The following is a 17137-nucleotide window of genomic DNA, read 5'->3' as shown; positions in this document are numbered from 1 at the left end:
GGACCTGGTTACAGACTCCGCCCGCCTCCATCCCAGCCAATAACAACCCTCCCCTTGTTTGCCCCGCCCCCCCACGTGCCCCGCCTGCCGGAAGGGAAAGAACGCGCGTGACCATCCCGCCACTCTCAGAGACACGCGCCTGTTAGAGCCGTGTGCGCGCGCTTGTCCCGGGCCTCTTTGCCCCGCCCAGCCCGGGCTCCGGCTACCCCCCCCCCCAGCTGCAGCCCGGGCCACTGGCGGGGGGGGCCCCAGGCGGGCTCGGTGGGATGGGGCAGGGCGCGGCCCCAGGCTGAGGGAAGTGGCCCCGGTGGGGGGCAGGGAGGGGCCCCAGGCGGGCCCGGTGGTTGTGGGGGGCAGGGAGGGGCCCCAGGCGGGCCCGGTGGTTGTGGGGGCAGGGAGGGGCCCCAGGCTGAGGGAAGTGACCCCGGTGGGGGGCAGGGAGGGGCCCCAGGCGGGCCCGGTGGTTGTGGGGGGCAGGGGGGGCCCCAGGCTGAGGGAAGTGACCCCGGTGGGGGGCAGGGAGGGGCTCCAGGCGGGCCCGGTGGTTGTGGGGGGCAGGGAGGGGCCCCAGGCGGGCCCGGTGGTTGTGGGGGGCAGGGAGGGGCTCCAGGCTGAGGGAAGTGACCCCGGTGGGGGGCAGGGAGGGGCCCCGGGCTGAGGGAAGTGACCCCGGTGGGGGGCAGGGAGGGGCCCCAGGCGGGCCCGGTGGTTGTGGGGGGCAGGGAGGGGCCCCAGGCTGAGGGAAGTGGCCCCGGTGGGGGGCAGGGAGGGGCCCCAGGCGGGCCCGGTGGTTGTGGGGGGCCCCAGGCGGGCCCGGTGGTTGTGGGGGGCAGGGAGGGGCCCCAGGCTGAGAGGGAATCTAGACCGGGACCAGATTCCCTAACTTCTGGACACAGACGAGGCTTTTCACCAGAATTCAGGCATCAAGTCTGGACTCCAGCTTGTCACCCCAGCCCCGTCTCTCTGGCTCCTCAGCCCCTGCAGGGGGGACAGACTAAGGCCGGGAACAAGCCCTGAGGCGATGCAAAGCCGATCCCCCTTCCCGGGACGTTTCATGGCAGTAGCTGGCTGGGATAGGACCTCAGGACTGAGCCTGGGGGGCGGGTTCCAGAAACTTCCCCCTGTAGCAGTTAAGGAGTTCTTTCTGGGGACAACTGTGTGAGATTACCACAACTTCACACACGAGATTTATTAAAAGCAGAGAACATGGAAATGAAAGCAGAGAAAAGGGTGGGTTTGCCCTGTTTACAAGCTGACCTAGAGTCCAAGTCAAAAATGCAGTTAAAAGCAAGCATACATATCCGCGATGGAAGGGTACAAACATTTACAGAGATGTTGTAACGATCCCCAAACCAAACATTACAAACCCAGGAAATTCAAGTTTAGATTACACTTAACACATTTGGATTTAAGGGCTGGAAATGTACCATTAAACAGCCTTAACTCTGCCCTGTGGTGACATCGTGCAATAGCCATATGATTATGATTAAGGCAGTTTAGTGTGTGAGACCTCAGATTAAACAGATTGTTAAAGGCCTTGTAGCTGTTTCCCCTCATGTCCTCATTACAGGGATTACATTGTAGAAACAAAGAACTGTAACAGACACCTTTCAAAGGCTTAAATGACCTTACTCAGAGCCTGCATTTCACAAACAGTCTGCACAGCTCTACCTCAGCCAATTTCAGTATTATCCTTTCAACTATGCAGACGGACATCTTCAATACACCCTCCTTTTCTCCACCGTGCTAAACGATGAATTAGGGACAGAGGTACAGACCCCATCACAGGTCTTAAAGGGACCAAGGGCTATACAGCTCCTTTCTTTGGGGACAGCATGTTTCTTTACTGCCCTGGGAACATCACCACCACCCCAGCCAAGGAAAGGGGCATCCAGCTCAGGGTGTGTGTGCCCGGCCCCACCCCAAGCCAAGGAAGGGGATGTCCTTTCCAGGGCAGAGGAGGCCCCAGGAATCTAGAAATTGCATTTAGTTTTTTTAATCCAGTTCCTGGCACCAAGGCGCAATAGCTGCCATTCTCATGGAATGTGAGAAATGGTTGCTAGTGCAGGGCAGGGGAACAGGGTTTGGAACAGAGCTGGGGGAGGATATTACCCCCCAAAACAGGCCCCTTATCTGACCATCTCTCTACCTCCTCCCAAAGCCCAGCCTCTCCTCTGAGCACAGGAGGGCCTCACCCAGCAGCTGAAGCTGCTCCAGGACGTCTCGCTGCATCTCCACAGCCATGCGGTGCACGTGATGGTCAGAGCTGTTATACATCACTGCATTCTGGAACATCAGCATGAGGTCGCGCTGGAATTGGGCCGTGGTCCAGATCTGGCCCTTGGACAGGCGCCTCTTTATGTTGGTTAAATCCATGGGTCTGGAAGGAGGCATGAAACTCAACTGTACATACCTAAGGACTCCCCTAACCTTGTCTGGATGGGGGTGGGCACTCTCTCCCTGAGATGGAGGTCTCCCTGCAACCCCAAACACTGGAATTCTTGGGCCCAATTCTCAAGAGGAAAATGTCAAGAGCTTAAGAAAGCTGGAAAGAAACTGTGGATTGGGGTGATACGTATCACATGGCTAATTAACTTGCCAAGCCACTAGCAATTATTTCTGAAAAAACAAATGTGACACTGAGCAGAAAAGGAAAGAGGCGTGATCCTGGTAATTAGTACCTGTCAAATCAACCCCAATTCCCTTGTGATTAAAAATGGCACATGTTAAGAAAAATATCTATAAAGAACAAGAATCTAATGATGCCAGGGGAAAAAGCCGTGGTGGTGAGGGGGCATGTTATAAGGACTAAATCTTATTTACTTTCTTTTGAAATCATTACCGAATTGATGGGTGAAGCGGGAGGTGGAAGAGGATGACCATGATTAGAAACGCAGGTCAGAAATAGAATAAGCTTCATCTTTAAAAAATGTACTTAATCCATCTGGGGGAAAAAGGATCTGAAACTCAGCTCCTCAGTGGCAAGAGGAACCTTGCAAAACGGGAGTGATTGGGAGACTAAGGAGAGGGGAACCGCAAATGAGACAAGTTTACAACACAATATGACGATACAAGAACATCAGTGTGATTCTAGGCGGCATCAGCCTGTAACTGGCCCTCCCCATACAGCCCTGGAGCCTGCACTTGGCGTACTGTTGTCAGTGCTCGGCACACATTACTAGAACTCCAGACAGACTGGAGGGAGCACAGAGAAGAGCAACCATACACTGAAGCAGTGAGGCGGTGAGAGTGCAAAACAAGTCATGGACAAAAGGCTAGATTCACAAAGCGACTTTGGGTGCCTAAGTCCAACACCTAGGCACCACTGAGTGTCACAACAGAAGAGGTCACTCACTCCGTGCAGTAATTGTTGTTCTTTGAGATGTGTCCCCCTATGGGTGCGCCTCTTCAGGCGTGCAGGAGCCTCGCAAACCCTTGATCAGAGCTTTTCCATTAGCAGTGTATGGTCGGCCCACGCATGCACTCTGTACAACCTTGTGCTGCACACCGAGGGACTATAGGGCTGCACGGGTGAACTGCCCCCAGTTCCTTCTCTATCCAACTGGCCAAAAAAGAGAAGAAGGAGGGTGTGTAGTGGAGCACCCATAGGGGGACACATCTCAAAGAACTACCGTTACTGTACAGGGTGAGTAACCTCTTCTTCTCCTCTGAGCAGTGTCCCTATGGGTGCCCCACTTCAGGTGCTTCCTGAGCAGTACCCCACAGGGAAGAGGGAGCTTCAGAATTGAGTCCAAGGCTGAAGCAGTACAGGAGAACCAAGTGCCACATCAGCGCTGACGCTGTGGACCAAGTGTTTAGACACGCTATACACTGAAGCCCAGTAGCAGCTCTGCATATCTCAGAGTGTTTTTGAGCAAAGCTGTGGAAGTTACCTGTGATTGGGCAGGTAGGAGGCAGAGCACCACTTGCATTGTAGCAAGCAACCACACACCCAGAGCGCCATCTCAACAGTCTCTGAGTAAAGATGATGAAACACTTGGTCTTTCTGTGCTGGAGTCAGTCTAGGTGATTTCCAAAATAGCTTGATCCTATCTAGATAAAAGGCCAGTGCCCGTCTGGTATCTTAAGTATGAACAGAGGTTTCATGCTGAGATTTACGTCGTTTGGGGAAAACACTGGTAGACGAATCCCTTAGTTAAGACGAAATCCAACAATACTTTAGGTACAAATGTAGGGTGCAGCCATAAACGGATCCAGACTTGAATACGCTGTGAGGAATTTGAGAGTCCGGCTCCCATTTGTAAGTCCTGGGAGAAGTGCCAGCTGATCATATTGGCTGTGACATTCTGGATTCCAGGAAGGTCAACGATTGAGATATGAAGAAGTTACTCACCTTGTGCAGCAGCGATGGTTCTTCAAGATGTGTGTTCCCATGTGAGTAACTTCCTCTTCTTCAAGTAGTGTCCCTATGGATGCTCCACTGTAGGTGGCTCCCGAGCAGTATCCCGCACTGGAGGCTGGGGCTTCAGAGTTGAGTTTGTTATAGCTAATAGCACTAGTGGCCGTATCTGGCGTCTGACGGCAGCAGAGTCCCCCAGGATGGCATAGTGTTCTGCAAAGGAATGTGCAGATGTCCAGGTAGCTGCTCTGCAGATTTCGGATATAGGGATACTCTTGGAGAAGGCAATGGACGAGGAAACCAGTCTCGTAGCTTGTGTGTGGACTGTGGATGGAGGTGCTAAATTATTAATCTGATAACAGAGTTTGATACAGTTCAAGACCCACTTGGAGAGACTTTAAGCTGAAATTGATGTGCCTTTAGACCTGTCCATGATAGAGAGGAAGAGTCTCGGAGATTTTATAAAAGTTTTTGTCCTGTCCAAATAGAAGTCCAAGGCTCTCTTTACGTCAAGTGTATGGAGGATGGCTTCCCTGTTATCCTGATGAAGTTTGGGATAAATGATTGGAATGTGAATGAGCTGGTTTATGTGAAATGCTCAAGTCATTTTGGGGGGGAACTTCAGATGTGGTCTGAGGGTGACTTTGTCAGGGAAGAATACTATGAAGGGGGGGATGTGCCCTCAGAGCCACTATCTCCCCAATCCTTCTTGCTGAGGTGATGGCAATCAGGAACACCATCTTCATGAAAAGGTGAGTCAGAGAACAAGTGGCCATGGATTCAAAGGGTGGTATAGTCCTTTTAAAAGTAGACTGAGATCCCATTGTTAGGTAGGAAGCCTGGGTTGGGGAAAGAGATTCGCTAGCCCTTTGAGAAACCTCTTTGTCGTCAGGTGGGAGAAAATTGAGTACCCTGCTACTTACAGGTGGAAGGTCGCAACTGCTGCTAAGTGTACTTTCAGGGAGCGAATAGAGTCCCGATTTCTTGAGATGCAGCAAATAGTCTAGGATTACAGGTAGAGTGGCTGTATCCAGAGTGACTCCTATGGGCTGGCACCAAATTCGAAATCTTGTCCACTTTTGTAGGTAAGTATGCTGGGTAGCCATTTTCCTGCTGTGTAATAACACTTCCTGTACCTCTTCAGTGCAATATGCTTCTATATGCTGGAACCATGAAGGAGCCAGGCTTAGTGGTTGAAGGACTGCCTCCATTAGGAGAAGCTTAAGTCTCACTTCTCTAGCCTTTCTTGATCTGAGCTTCAGTGGTTGGCATATGCCACACTTATGTGGTTCTCTCCCAGACAGTAGATGCACTGAGAGTGTCCGTCAGTCACTGGGATAGATTCCTTGCAACTGAGACACTTCTTAAAGCCTGGTGAACCAGACATACCCTGTCCAGGGGGGTCCCCAGACGGCGAGTAGGGGAGTTGAAGAAAAGAAGTCTAAAATAAATTTTTGTGTTTTTTTGTAATCAAAGATAAAGGAATAAAGAAAAGAAAGGGAAAGTCCAAAAGGTAGCTAAAATTAACAATTCTGAAGACATTAACGATCTGCTAACAGACAGCTAAAGCTCTAACAACGAGGAGTCCTTGTGGCACCTTAGAGACTAACAAATTTATCTGAGCATAAGCTTTCGTGGCCTAGAGCCCATTTCATCATATGCATGAAGTGAAAAATACAGGAGCAGGTTTAAATACATGAAAGTGTTGGTGTCACTAGGCATTACCCTAGGTAACTCGGGGGGGTGGAAGACCATGAGAGTTGATGAAGCCCCCCCGCTCTAGGCCAAAGTGAACCAAAGCCCCTCCATGTTAAACTTTACTAACCTCACAGGCCAGCAGCTGGAAAACAGTAGTAATAAGGGAAACCTACATGCTTCTAGCTGAAGAACAAAATAACTTGCAGAAGGGAACATTGCGAACAAGCTACACAGCCAAGGTTGTTTAATGTAACTGCTACAGAGGGAGGAAGGGGGGGAGGTAGGGAAGGCGGGGGAGGAAGAAAAGAATAAAATGGGAAAAACTGCTTGTATCAGGGTGCTTGATTTGAAACATGCTGGTCTCCTAGTGCCTATTCAGAGCTCTTGAATAAACTTTGTCTGCTTCTCCACCCTGGTGTGTTCATTGGCGTGAAGCACACCGGGCAACGAACCCCCCTGTTGCCCCCCTCGGGCCCTCTGTGCTGGCAACAAAAGGATGGGGGTTGCTTTATCAAGTGTGAGGTCAGTCTAACGAGATAAATCAATTAACAGCAGGATACCAAGGGAGGAAAAATAACTTTTGAAGTGATAAGAGAGTGGCCCATTACAGACAGTTGACAAGAAGGTGTGACTAACAATAGGGAGAAATTAGTAATGGGGAAATTAAGTTTAGGTTTTGTAATGACCCAACCACTCCCAGTCTTTATTCAGGCCTAATCTGATGGTATCCAGTTTGCAAATTAATTCCAGTTCTGCAGTTTCACATTGGAGTCTGTTTTTCAATTTTTGTTGTTGAAGAATTGCCACTTTTAGGTCTGTTATTGAGTGACCAGAGAGATTGAAGTGTTCTCCTACTGTTTTTTTAATGTTATGATTCCTGATGTCAGATTTGTGTCCATTTATTCTTTTACGTAGGGACTGTCCGGTTTGGCCAATGTACATGGCAGAGGGGCATTGCTGGCACATGATGGCATATATCACATTGGTAGATGTGCCAGTGAATGAGCCCCGGATGTTGTGGGTGATGGTCCTATGATGGTGTCCCTTGAATAGATATGTGGACAGAGTTGGCAACGGGCTTTGTGCAGGGTTTGGTTCCAGGGTTGGTGTTTTTGTTGTGTGGTGTGTAGTTGCTGGTGAGTTTTTGCTTCAGGTTGGGGGGCTGTCTGTAGGCGAGGACTGGCCTGTCTCCCAAGGTCTGTGAGTGTGAGGGATCGTCTTTCAGGATAGGTTGTAGATCCTTGATGATGTCCTGGAGAGGTTTTAGTTGGGGGCTGTAGGTGACGGCTAGTGGCATTCTGTTACTTTCTTTGTTGGGCCTGTCTTGTAGTAGGTGACTTCTCAGTACCCTTCTGGCTCTGTCAATCTGTTTCTTCACTTCACCAGGTGGGTAGTGCAGTTTTAAAAATGCTTGATAGAGATTCTGTATGTGTTTGTCTCTGTCTGAGGGATTGGAGCAAATGCGGTTGTATCTTAGAGCTTATCTGTAGACAATGGATCGTGTGATGTGGTCTGGATGAAAGCTGGAGGCATGTAGGTAAGTATAGCGGTCAGTAGGTTTCCGGTATAGGGTGGTGTTTATGTGACCATCGCTTATTAGCATTGTAGTGTCTAGGAAGTGGACCTCTTGTGTGGACTGGTCCAGACTGAGGTTGATGGTAGGGTGGAAATCGTTGAAATCTTGGTGGAATTCCTCAAGGGCCCCCTTCCCCAAATGTGAAATAGTTGTGGGTGAGGACAAAGTCACAAAGTTCAGCCACCAGGTTTGCCGTGACAATATCGGGGATACTGTTCCTGACGGCTTGTAGTCCATCTTTGTGTGGAATGTTGGTGTAGGGGGCTTCTACATCCATAGTGGCCAGGATGGTGTTTTCTGGAAGATCACCAAAGGATTGTAGTTTCCTCAGGAAGTCAGTGGTGTCTCAAAGATAGCTGGGAGTGCTGGTAACGTAGGGCATGAGGAGAAAGTCCACATAGCCAGATAATCCTGCTGTCAGGGTGCCAATAGATGAGATGATGGGGCATCCAGGATTCCCAGGTTTATGGATTTTGGGTAGCAGGAGAGTCAGAGGGTAATGGCCTATAGAATGTGGTGCCAGAGAGTTGTCTAGCAGCCTCTTGTTCGTATTTCGACCTATTCATGATGACAACAGCACCTCCTTTGTCAGCCTTTTTTATTATGATGTCAGAGTTGTTTCTGAGGCTGTGGATGGAGTTGTGTTCTGCACAACAGACTGGACTTCTACATAGAGTGCGTCCGTCGACGTGCACAAGCTGAAATTGTGGAAAAGCACGTCGTGCACGTCGATGGAAACACTCTATGTAGACGTTCAGTCTGTTGTGGAAAAGCAGCATCACTTGCCTATAACTTTAGCCATTACCCTCTGACCCCACTGAGGATTACCAAAAGAAACTACACCATCTGCTCAAAAAACTCCCTAAAGAAGCACAGGAACAAATCTGCACTGACACAGCCCTAGAGCCCCGAACAGGGGTATTCTACCTGCTACCCCAAATCCATCAAGGGCTCGAGAGGCACATGCGCGCCTGAAGTGGAGCACTCATTAGGAGACTACTCAAAGAACCACTGCTCTGCTGCTGACTAACCCGGTAGGCACCTAAGTTTCTGCTGGTGGGGTTGTAGATCCTGACACTACCAAGCTCCTTGGCCCTCTAGCACACACCTAAGCCCCAGCAGGATTCTCCAGCAAGGCACTCCCCTACCTATCTCAATGTGGTAGGTGTGCTTTGAATATGCCTACCCTACACAAAAGGCCGCTGGGGTAAGATTTTTTGGGGCACGTTGGCTGGTACAGGTATCCCAAGAGCTCAGAGGTTAGGCCCTCACCTGGAATGTGGGAGAGATAGGTTCAAATCCGTGTGCCAAGAAATTAGCCATACAAATTAGAACATTGCAAGCAGGAGAGATTGGGAGACCCACCCCCAAACAGTGAGTAGCCCAGCAGTTAGGGTGCTCCCCTGGGATGTGGGAGATCCAGGCTTGAATCCCCATGCTGCCTGATTTGGAGCTGTGACTTGAATCCTGGACCCTATAGTGCAGGTGAGAGCTATCACTACTGGCCTGTTGGCTACAAGGGGTGTGTGTGTTTCCCTTTATCTTCCCCCACCTGCCACCTTGCCTGCTGGTTCCGGGAGGCCACAGCGGGGGATGGGGTTAAGAACATGATAACAGCTTCAAAGTATTTGAAGGGTGTAAACCCGCAGGAGGAAGTGGGAGTATTTTAGGTGGGCCAAAGGTGCGACATTTCAAAAAGGAACATGGATGCTGAAAGGCAAAATGGAGGCTGTACATAAGAAAAAGTTTCTGGAGAGTGAGGCCTATTCAGGGGGAGTCTCCTTGGGAGAGCTGGGGCAGGATGGGAGCCCCACCGCTTTGGACTAAGCCTTGGAGAAGACACTGTAGGGAACCTTCCCACCCTGGTCTCTGATGGGAGGCAGATATCATGGTGACGAGCATGGGATAGATGACACAAAGTTGCCCCATAGCTTTTTCCTCTCTACATGCTGGGGCTCTCGGAAGGTGGAGGAAGCAGATGAAAATGCTTTAGAGCAGCCTTCCTACCTTCTCACCACATCCTTGTACCCAGGAGCCTGCTTGTCTGACACTGGCTTCAGGAATGGGCCACAGTACCTAGAGGGACAAGCCCAAAGAGACAGGAGAGAATCAGGTTTGTCCTCCACTGTTCACGTGACTCTTGAAGAGGGGGCAGCAGGCCCACTATTCCTCTTCCCTGGCACCCATGAAGGCTGATGTGGGGCCAGTGACTAGCAATCCCCAAGGGAAATACGGGAAGGATGGCAGGAAACCTCGGAGTCCACTGTTGGTGGTCACTAAGGTAGGAATCTGAACTCATTCATTCCTGCTACAGAGACTGGTGTGGGTGAACCCAGCGAGAAATGACCCATTTTACTCTTGCCCTCATGGAAGGGCCCTGGGGCTAGAGTTAGGGACAGTGTGGACAGGGGCCATGCAAGTTTCACTCCCAGCTCTGCTGCTGCTGCCCCTCAATCCCAATCTGCAGCCCCTCTGCTATTCTAGCCCTGGACTTCTCTCCCACTCCCCCCAGCTCTGCCACTGCCCTCAGCCCCCAGCCCCCTGACACTTCAGTCCTGCTCCCCACACCTCAGCTCTGGTGGTTCCCCTCAGTTCACAGATTCAAAAAGTCCAAGGCCAGAAGGGACCATTGTGACCTTCTAGTCTGACCCCCTGTATAACACAGCCCAGAGAACTTCCCCCAGATAATTACGAGCTGTCTCCCAGAGATACACACCTGTGGCTGGCTATCATCTTCCAGATGGACAGCAGTGTCTTTTTGAAAAGCAAATGTCGCAGTGGGTTAGCACAGCTGAGTGGCACCCTGCACAGAGGAGAGGTTATCAACTCATCATGCCAGATAAGGAGCAGGGGGATGTACTGCCACTGCTGGCCTCCAGGACACTCAGGAGGAGGGAAGGTTACTGCTCTTTAGCTTGTGGTCTAAACAAAACACCTTCCAGGTAGCTACAGGGCAAGTCTCCCCATCACGGATCTATGGGGAAGTATTTCCCAAGCCACTTTGTTTGGGTCCCTCCAGAGACTCTCATTTTGGGGTTCAGCTCAGTCGCAACAGCTGCCATTGGACCCACAACTCTCAGGCTAGAACAGGTCTTTGGCAATGGCTCAGTGATGGCAGAGCCACCAAAGCACCATGTGATGCCATGTGTAGAGTTTACTAAAGGCACAAAACCTGGGGAGAAGTCACTGAGCTCCTGCTGGAGCTGTGGGACCAGGTCTCTCTCTCGGTCTGGTGGTGGAAGGTCTCTTTTGCTCAGATCCACAAAGGGACTTTCGGCACTGCTGTGATCCACACAACTCCTGCTCAGCTGCTATCTAACCCTCTAGGCGCCTAAACTCACCAGGTTGTAAAAGTTCCCTCAGCACTGAAGTTTCTGCCTCTGGGGATGAGCTCTGCTGCCTCAGGCAGGTGTCTGGAGGCCCATCTCATGTTTAAGCCTCAATGAAATCCTCAAATGGATGGAAACAGGCACTCCTCTGTTTAGCTTGCCTGCAGGGCCCAGGCTGGCAGGCATGCTCAGAGCATGGCTGCCCTGCACATCATGGCCAGGAGGGAGAGGGTAATAGCCTCTCTTATGGCCTTTAGCTTAGTGGCTAAGGTACGCACCTTGGAGGTGGGAGACCCAGTTTCAGTGCCCCTTTCTACTTGGTGAAGCAAAGGGCTTTGCTTTCAGGTAAAGCCCCTCACCACTGGCCTGTCGAAGAGCCCAAGGTAGGAGTCTCTCAATCTCTCTGTTGAGGCCATTACACTTTTTATTAATGAATTCAATATGAATGAAGTCAGAGCACAAGTGAGCATGACTCTGTAGTCCAGGGGTAAGGGCCCCTATCTGATGAGGGAATCCCTCTTCACTCTTTAGAGTGGGGACAGAACAGGGGTTTCCCACATCCCAGGGAGTACCCTGAGATTAGAGGTTATGTTAGATCTGCTCTAGGAAGTATTTTAGGAAGTTCTCTCGTTAATTTGTCATGGCGCTATGCAGCAGGTCAGACTAGATTATCACAGTGGGGCCTTGTGGCCTTGGAATCTCTGACCCTATAAGGAAGGTCTAAGCCACCGACTCCAGGAGAGGGCTCCTGGCTGTGGATCGCAAGCAGAGACAAGTGCCTCCCAACACCCTGGATTTAGGAACTGAATGCTGTGAGAGGGGCGGGGCTTAGGATACTTCCCCCTCCTCAGCCTCTCCCATTGGCCAGTTTAGGTGGTGCCTGCATAGTGTGCTGATGTTCTGTGGATCCAGTAGCGGGGTAATCACCCGTTCCTGCCCGGGAGGGGTTAAAAGTAGCCCTGGGGAGGGCTGTGGCAGGGAAAACAGCTAATAGGCTGATTAGGGAAGCAGCTGGGCCATGCCCCAATCAGACCTCAGCTGGCCCTATATAAGAGGCTGGGAGCCAGGAGCTCAAGAGTCTCTCTCTAGCTGTAGAGGAAGATGGACCTGAGCAGAGTACCTAAGTGGAGCAGGGCTGGGGACAAGCTGAGGAGCTGGGGAGGCTCCAGCCTGGGGGTTGCAGAGGGCAGCCCAGGGGTAGGCAAAGGCAGCAGGTCCAAACCCCCCTTGCCAGTGATGAGTAGGCTGATACTGCAGTCTGCCCCAGGGGGCCCGGGCTAGACAATGACTGGCAGTAGCCTTATACTGAGGCGAGGTGGGGATAAGGGGTGGGGGTTCCCCTGGGAGGGGAGACCCTGAGACAAAGGGGTTACTGCCAAGGGGCAGCACCCCAGATAACAGGGCACCGGGTCTGGGAGGGACACGGGGGCCAAGTGGCAGCAGGACACCAGCCTGCAGAGGGCGCTCCGGAGGCTGGACGAGCTAATTCCCAGAGACAACCAGCAGGAGGCGCCACAGGGGTGAGTCCCGCATCGCTACAATCCCATTCTTAGGCTCCTCATTGTATAGGGACCCTCGGCACCCAATCCAGGCTTTGTGGGTTCCAATGTTATTCTAGGCACCTAAACATTAGTTGTTGCAATGTCTAAGTCCCTTTGTGGATCTAGGCCTTGTCCCTGCTGCAGCCCTCCAGTTCCCATGTTCCATCCCACGGCCTACATCATACCTAGCCTCCTGCTCCCCAAGTGCACAGAACTCACGTGGGAGTCTATGAGATGGCGGCCTGTCACATTAAGGGTCTCTGGGTCCTTGTGCTACAAGTGTGGGAATCAGAGTAGCAGCCGTGTTAGTCTGTATCCGCAAAAAGAACAGGAGTACTTGTGGCACCTTAGAGACTAACAAATTTATTAGAGCATAAGCTTTCGTGCATCCGAAGAAGTGGGCTGTAGTCCACGAAAGCTTATGCTCTAATAAATTTGTTAGTCTCTAAGGTGCCACAAGTACTCCTGTTCCTTTTAAGTGTGGGAATGGCTGTGAAATGAATGAAGCAGGACAAGGAGTCCAGTCTTTTGTCTTTCTCTCTGCAGAATGAGACGCTCTAATCAGTGTGAATATCCCCATAAGAGGAGGCAGTGATGGCTCTGACTGGTGGGTGTCCGGTATGCAGTGTTAGTAGAGTTAAGACCACTACTAAGTCACAGTGTAGCAAACTGGTGATCAGCCAGGACTTGAGGCACAAGAAGACACAGGGTTATAGGTAGCAATCCTAGAAGGTGAAGTGAGCTGAATCAGGGCAGCTCTGAGGAGAGGCCAGGAAGCTGGGTCCAGGACTGGGCAAGAAGCCACAAACCACACTGGGGCAAAGGGCTTTATTGTGGTGACTTTTGTTCTTGTTCCTGTCCTGGAGGGATAGATTTTATTTTATGTTCTGCTGCATCCTTTTCTCTGGAAAGCCAAACTAGCTTCTCCGGTGTGTAACAGAGTCTCTCTGTCACACACACTCTCCCACCCTCCCCATGGCAGGGCTGGCTTGGCTGCCTCAGCACATCTCCACCTGGAAGTGGGACTGGACTCTTGTGCCTGGCAGAGCATGCCAGGTAACCCCGAAAGAAACACTGGGGTTTCCTGTACATTTGGTTCCCACCCCCCCAATTTCACTTTACCTGCATTAGGACTAGCATCCAAAGGTTAGAAGCCCTATCGTCACCCAGGCAGCCAGGGCCCTCTCCTTCCCTTTCCCTGGGGTTCGCTCACCTTCCCTGAGATGACCCCCTCCATGTACATGCTCTCTGTCTTGGGCCCATGGAGACATGCAGGTGGAGCGAAGGGGCCACAGCATCAGCAGCACCTACCAGACCCAGGGCTGCACTACTCACAACTGTGAGGAGTCTGGGCTCATGAGACTGGAGTCCACCAGGGACGCTCTAGAAGGGCTGCAGCTAGCGCTGTCGTAATGTGGGAAGAGATCGTTGTCTTCCTCCAACAAGTGGCTCTCGCCCTGAGCATGGTCTTTAGGCTGCTCCAGAACACCAGCCTGGGAACAAACAGAAAGGAGGAATAATGCCTGCAGGGCTGGGTACCTCAGTGACAGACCAGCGGGAATCCCCCAGTAAGGGGCCAGGCTTGTTGCATGTGCCCTTATTACAGCCAAGCTTCAAGGCAGGGCCGTCATGGTCTCCTGGAAGCTGTTCTAGCGGGTGGGCAGAAAGGGAGCCTCCAACCTGTAGGAGCTGTGCTGAGCTGTGAGTCTCCCCTTGTGCATCTGACACTCACTTTCAGCCTTTCAGACCAGTGAAGCCTGGTGGCCAATATCCCCTCACCACACCTTCCTCGTGTTACCAGAGCTCAGAGAGTGATCACGCCCAGATGGATGTTACCTTCCGCTGGTCAGTCCAGAAACTAGGAGTGGTGTACAGGGGAGGTCCAGGGATGATAAAAAAAGCAGAATGACTGGTTGCTAACAGAGTTTAGCAAGGGAAGGGGCCTGACCAGTAGCAAAAAGAAAATGGCTATGGAGGGAAAACTGTGCCATAGGGTGTCTGTGTGGTCTCTTGACCCAGGTTTGAGCTGGTTCCTGCTCTGGAGGAAAAGGTTGGGGGCTTAGATAACCGCTTCAGTCACCAAGAAAGGCCATGCTGGTACTGAAAGGGAGGCAGCAGACACATGGCAGGGGGAGATGATGATGTACTAGTTGCGGAAAAGGAAGATGGGAGGATGTGGTAACTAAGGCACGTGGTCAACAAGGAAACAGGTACCGGTACCTTGGCAAGGAGGGACAGCAGGCCAAGGGGGCTGTAGCATAACTAGTGATCAAGAAGCTACTAAAAGAGCCCACCAGGAAACAGATCTGATCCTGATTAGTCAGAGAACAGTGAGGTCACTGGCCTGCAGCCCACAACGGAACCCTGAACTTTGCTGACCTGATCGTGCACAGACAGGAAGGCTTCTCAAAATGCATGGGCCCTCTCCTCTACAGAGCCGCTTGCACTCCCAGAGTCAGGGCGGTCACACCTCAGGAAGTTCTGAACACCATCAAAGAATCTAGACTCAAGATGTGTGAATCTGAGCCAAAACTTTCCTGGCTGTTGGAAGAGAGTCATGGGCCACTCCTGACCAAAAGAGCCAATACCAAATTCAGGGAAGGAATCTTTCCTTCCTCTTTCAAACTTGCAATAGTCCAACCAATACTGAAGAATCTCATCCTGGATACATGAGTTCTAGCCAACTACCAGGATCAGGATCCACACCAAACCTTCGGTTCCTGAGCAAGCTCACAGAGAAGCTAACCAAAGGCCAACTACAAGCTCACCTAGGATCACAGGAATCGCCATATTGGATCAAACCCAAGATCCATCTAGTCCACTGTCCATATAGATCAGAGAGAAGTGTTACTTAGGGTGCTAACTAGGAGTGGTGGACTGACTTAGAACAGAGCACCTTGGAAAGTGCCAGAGGGTGAGATTTGAGGCTGTGGAACAGGCTCCCCAGGGAGATGGAGGGCTGCTCCATCAGATGGGACTTTGGAAACTGGACCGAGTCCTAGAGTTACATCGCCAGGACACCCTTGACCTGACTGTACAGGAGAAGCAGGTGGACCCGCAAAGGCATTTTTCATCTCTCGTATCTGACTCTGTGACATGGCAAAGCAGAATTTGGCCACAGATAGCAAGGGCACTGTCCTACCCAGCATTATCATCTTTTATTACGGTAACACCTAGAGGTGTGAAACTGAGATGGTCTGGCCTGAGCCCTGCATGGACACACAGGAGACAAAGAATCGAATACAGAAGACAAAGTAAGGATCATTATCCCCATTTTACAGATGTTGAACTGAGACCCAGAGAGATTCAGTGACTTGTGTGATCTCAGGCAATCTGAAAGGAACCCAGGTCTCTAGAATCCCAGTCCAAAGACTTAATAACAAGAGTAGGTGCTTTCATGCATTTACCTTCACACTGCCTGGGAGCGCCTCCTCCAATGCACTCATGTCTGAGGAAGTCTCATCCAGAAGCAGCTTCCTGTTCTTCTCTTCCTCCTCCAGTTCTCCTGCATTCTCCACTGGAAACTGCAGCTCCCTCTGCTCTCTTGAATCCCCTTCCTTCCCTCCTGGGACCTGGGGCTTTCCTGTCTCCTCTCCTAGAATCTGCTGTTCCTCAGCTTCTCCAGCCTCCCAGCCCAGGACATGCAGCTCTCGCGAGACCTGTGGTACCCACTCCTCCCCCACCTCTCTTCCTGGGACGTGCAGTTCCCCAGCCTCTTCTATCAGGAGCTGCAGCTGCTTTTCCTCCTCTCTTGGGACTAGTGGTCCCGCCACTTCTTCCTTGAAGCTTAGGACTTCCCTTTCCTCTTGCTGCCCAGAGCCACAGAAAGCCCAGTGATTCTGTCCAGAGTCTGTGCCACTAATGCAGAGGGGTTCCATGAGGTGGGTCACCTGTAACACAGAGCAATTTATTACCAACTTCAAACTACGAGAGCACGAGTGATTAGGAGGAGGGAGGGATCAGCAGCACGAACCCCATAGGGCTCCTCCATTTCAGCCGCTTTTTCACCTTCAGGGACTTCTAATAAAGCATAGTGTCTAAGTCAAGAGCCTTATTAAAAGAGCATCAGCCCATCGCCTTTTAAATGGTCAGCTCTAAATCAGGATCAGGAGACCCATAGGCAAGACAACCAGCCAGCCACCGTGCCCTCTTTAAATATGGCAAAGACTTGGACTTTCCTTTGAGAATACAATCATTCATCTAACAGGGCTCTAGGGGTCTCTGTTGCTCCACACTAACAGTTATACATGGCAGAGATGCTCAGAGCATCAGTGTTTCCAAGGCATTGTTCTAGAGGGATGGGTCAAGCAGGCTCTTCTCCTGCTACCCACTGCAGCAGCCCTACCTCCAAGAGGAACTGCAGAAGACTGTCTTGTTCACACTGTCCTGCCTCTTCCTGGAGCTCTTCACTGCCATCCTCCCATACCAGAGGTTCCCTGGATTCCAGCCTGCGATCCTCTTCTTCTTGACTGCTTTCCTCTTGTTCCTCTACAGCAGGCTCTTCAGTCATCCTCCAGCTCCCTACCTCCAGCTCCAGGCTGGAGTCCCAGGAGCTGCTGAGAGACAGGCAGCCACTGCTCTTCACAGACTCAATGGGAGACTCTCTATTGGACTCCAACCACAGCCATGCACG

The 17137-nt window shown here is 51.4% G+C and overlaps 1 protein-coding gene across 1 annotated transcript; it reads right to left on the bottom strand.

Moving 5' to 3' along the window:
- Nucleotides 1-2017: 2017 nt before the first annotated feature.
- Nucleotides 2018-17137, bottom strand: LOC101952271 (bromodomain-containing protein 8-like). Its single transcript, XM_024110819.3, has 6 exons — nt 16850-17137; nt 15912-16394; nt 13840-13997; nt 10351-10437; nt 9642-9710; nt 2018-2380 (listed from the first exon to the last, which is right to left on the bottom strand). The coding sequence occupies exons 1-6, from the start codon at nt 17012-17014 to the stop codon at nt 2146-2148; spliced, it is 1197 nt and encodes a 398-aa protein (XP_023966587.3). The 5' UTR covers nt 17015-17137; the 3' UTR covers nt 2018-2145.

The sequence above is a fragment of the Chrysemys picta genome, chromosome 8 (genome assembly GCF_011386835.1).
Source record: "Chrysemys picta bellii isolate R12L10 chromosome 8, ASM1138683v2, whole genome shotgun sequence".
NCBI lineage: Eukaryota > Metazoa > Chordata > Testudines > Emydidae > Chrysemys > Chrysemys picta.
This window is presented reverse-complemented; position numbering and strand designations above follow the sequence as displayed.

Excerpts from the sequence above, each read along its gene's own strand:
- LOC101952271 (XM_024110819.3), bottom strand. The coding sequence starts at position 17,014 with ATGACTGAAGAGCCTGCTGTAGAGGAACAAGAGGAAAGCAGTCAAGAA. Across the intron at positions 13,998-15,911 it reads CGCTCCCAGGCAGTGTGAAG|GCTGGTGTTCTGGAGCAGCC; the intron begins GTAAATGCATGA and ends GTTTGTTCCCAG. Across the intron at positions 2,381-9,641 it reads TACAAGGATGTGGTGAGAAG|ACCCATGGATTTAACCAACA; the intron begins GTAGGAAGGCTG and ends GCCTCCTTCCAG.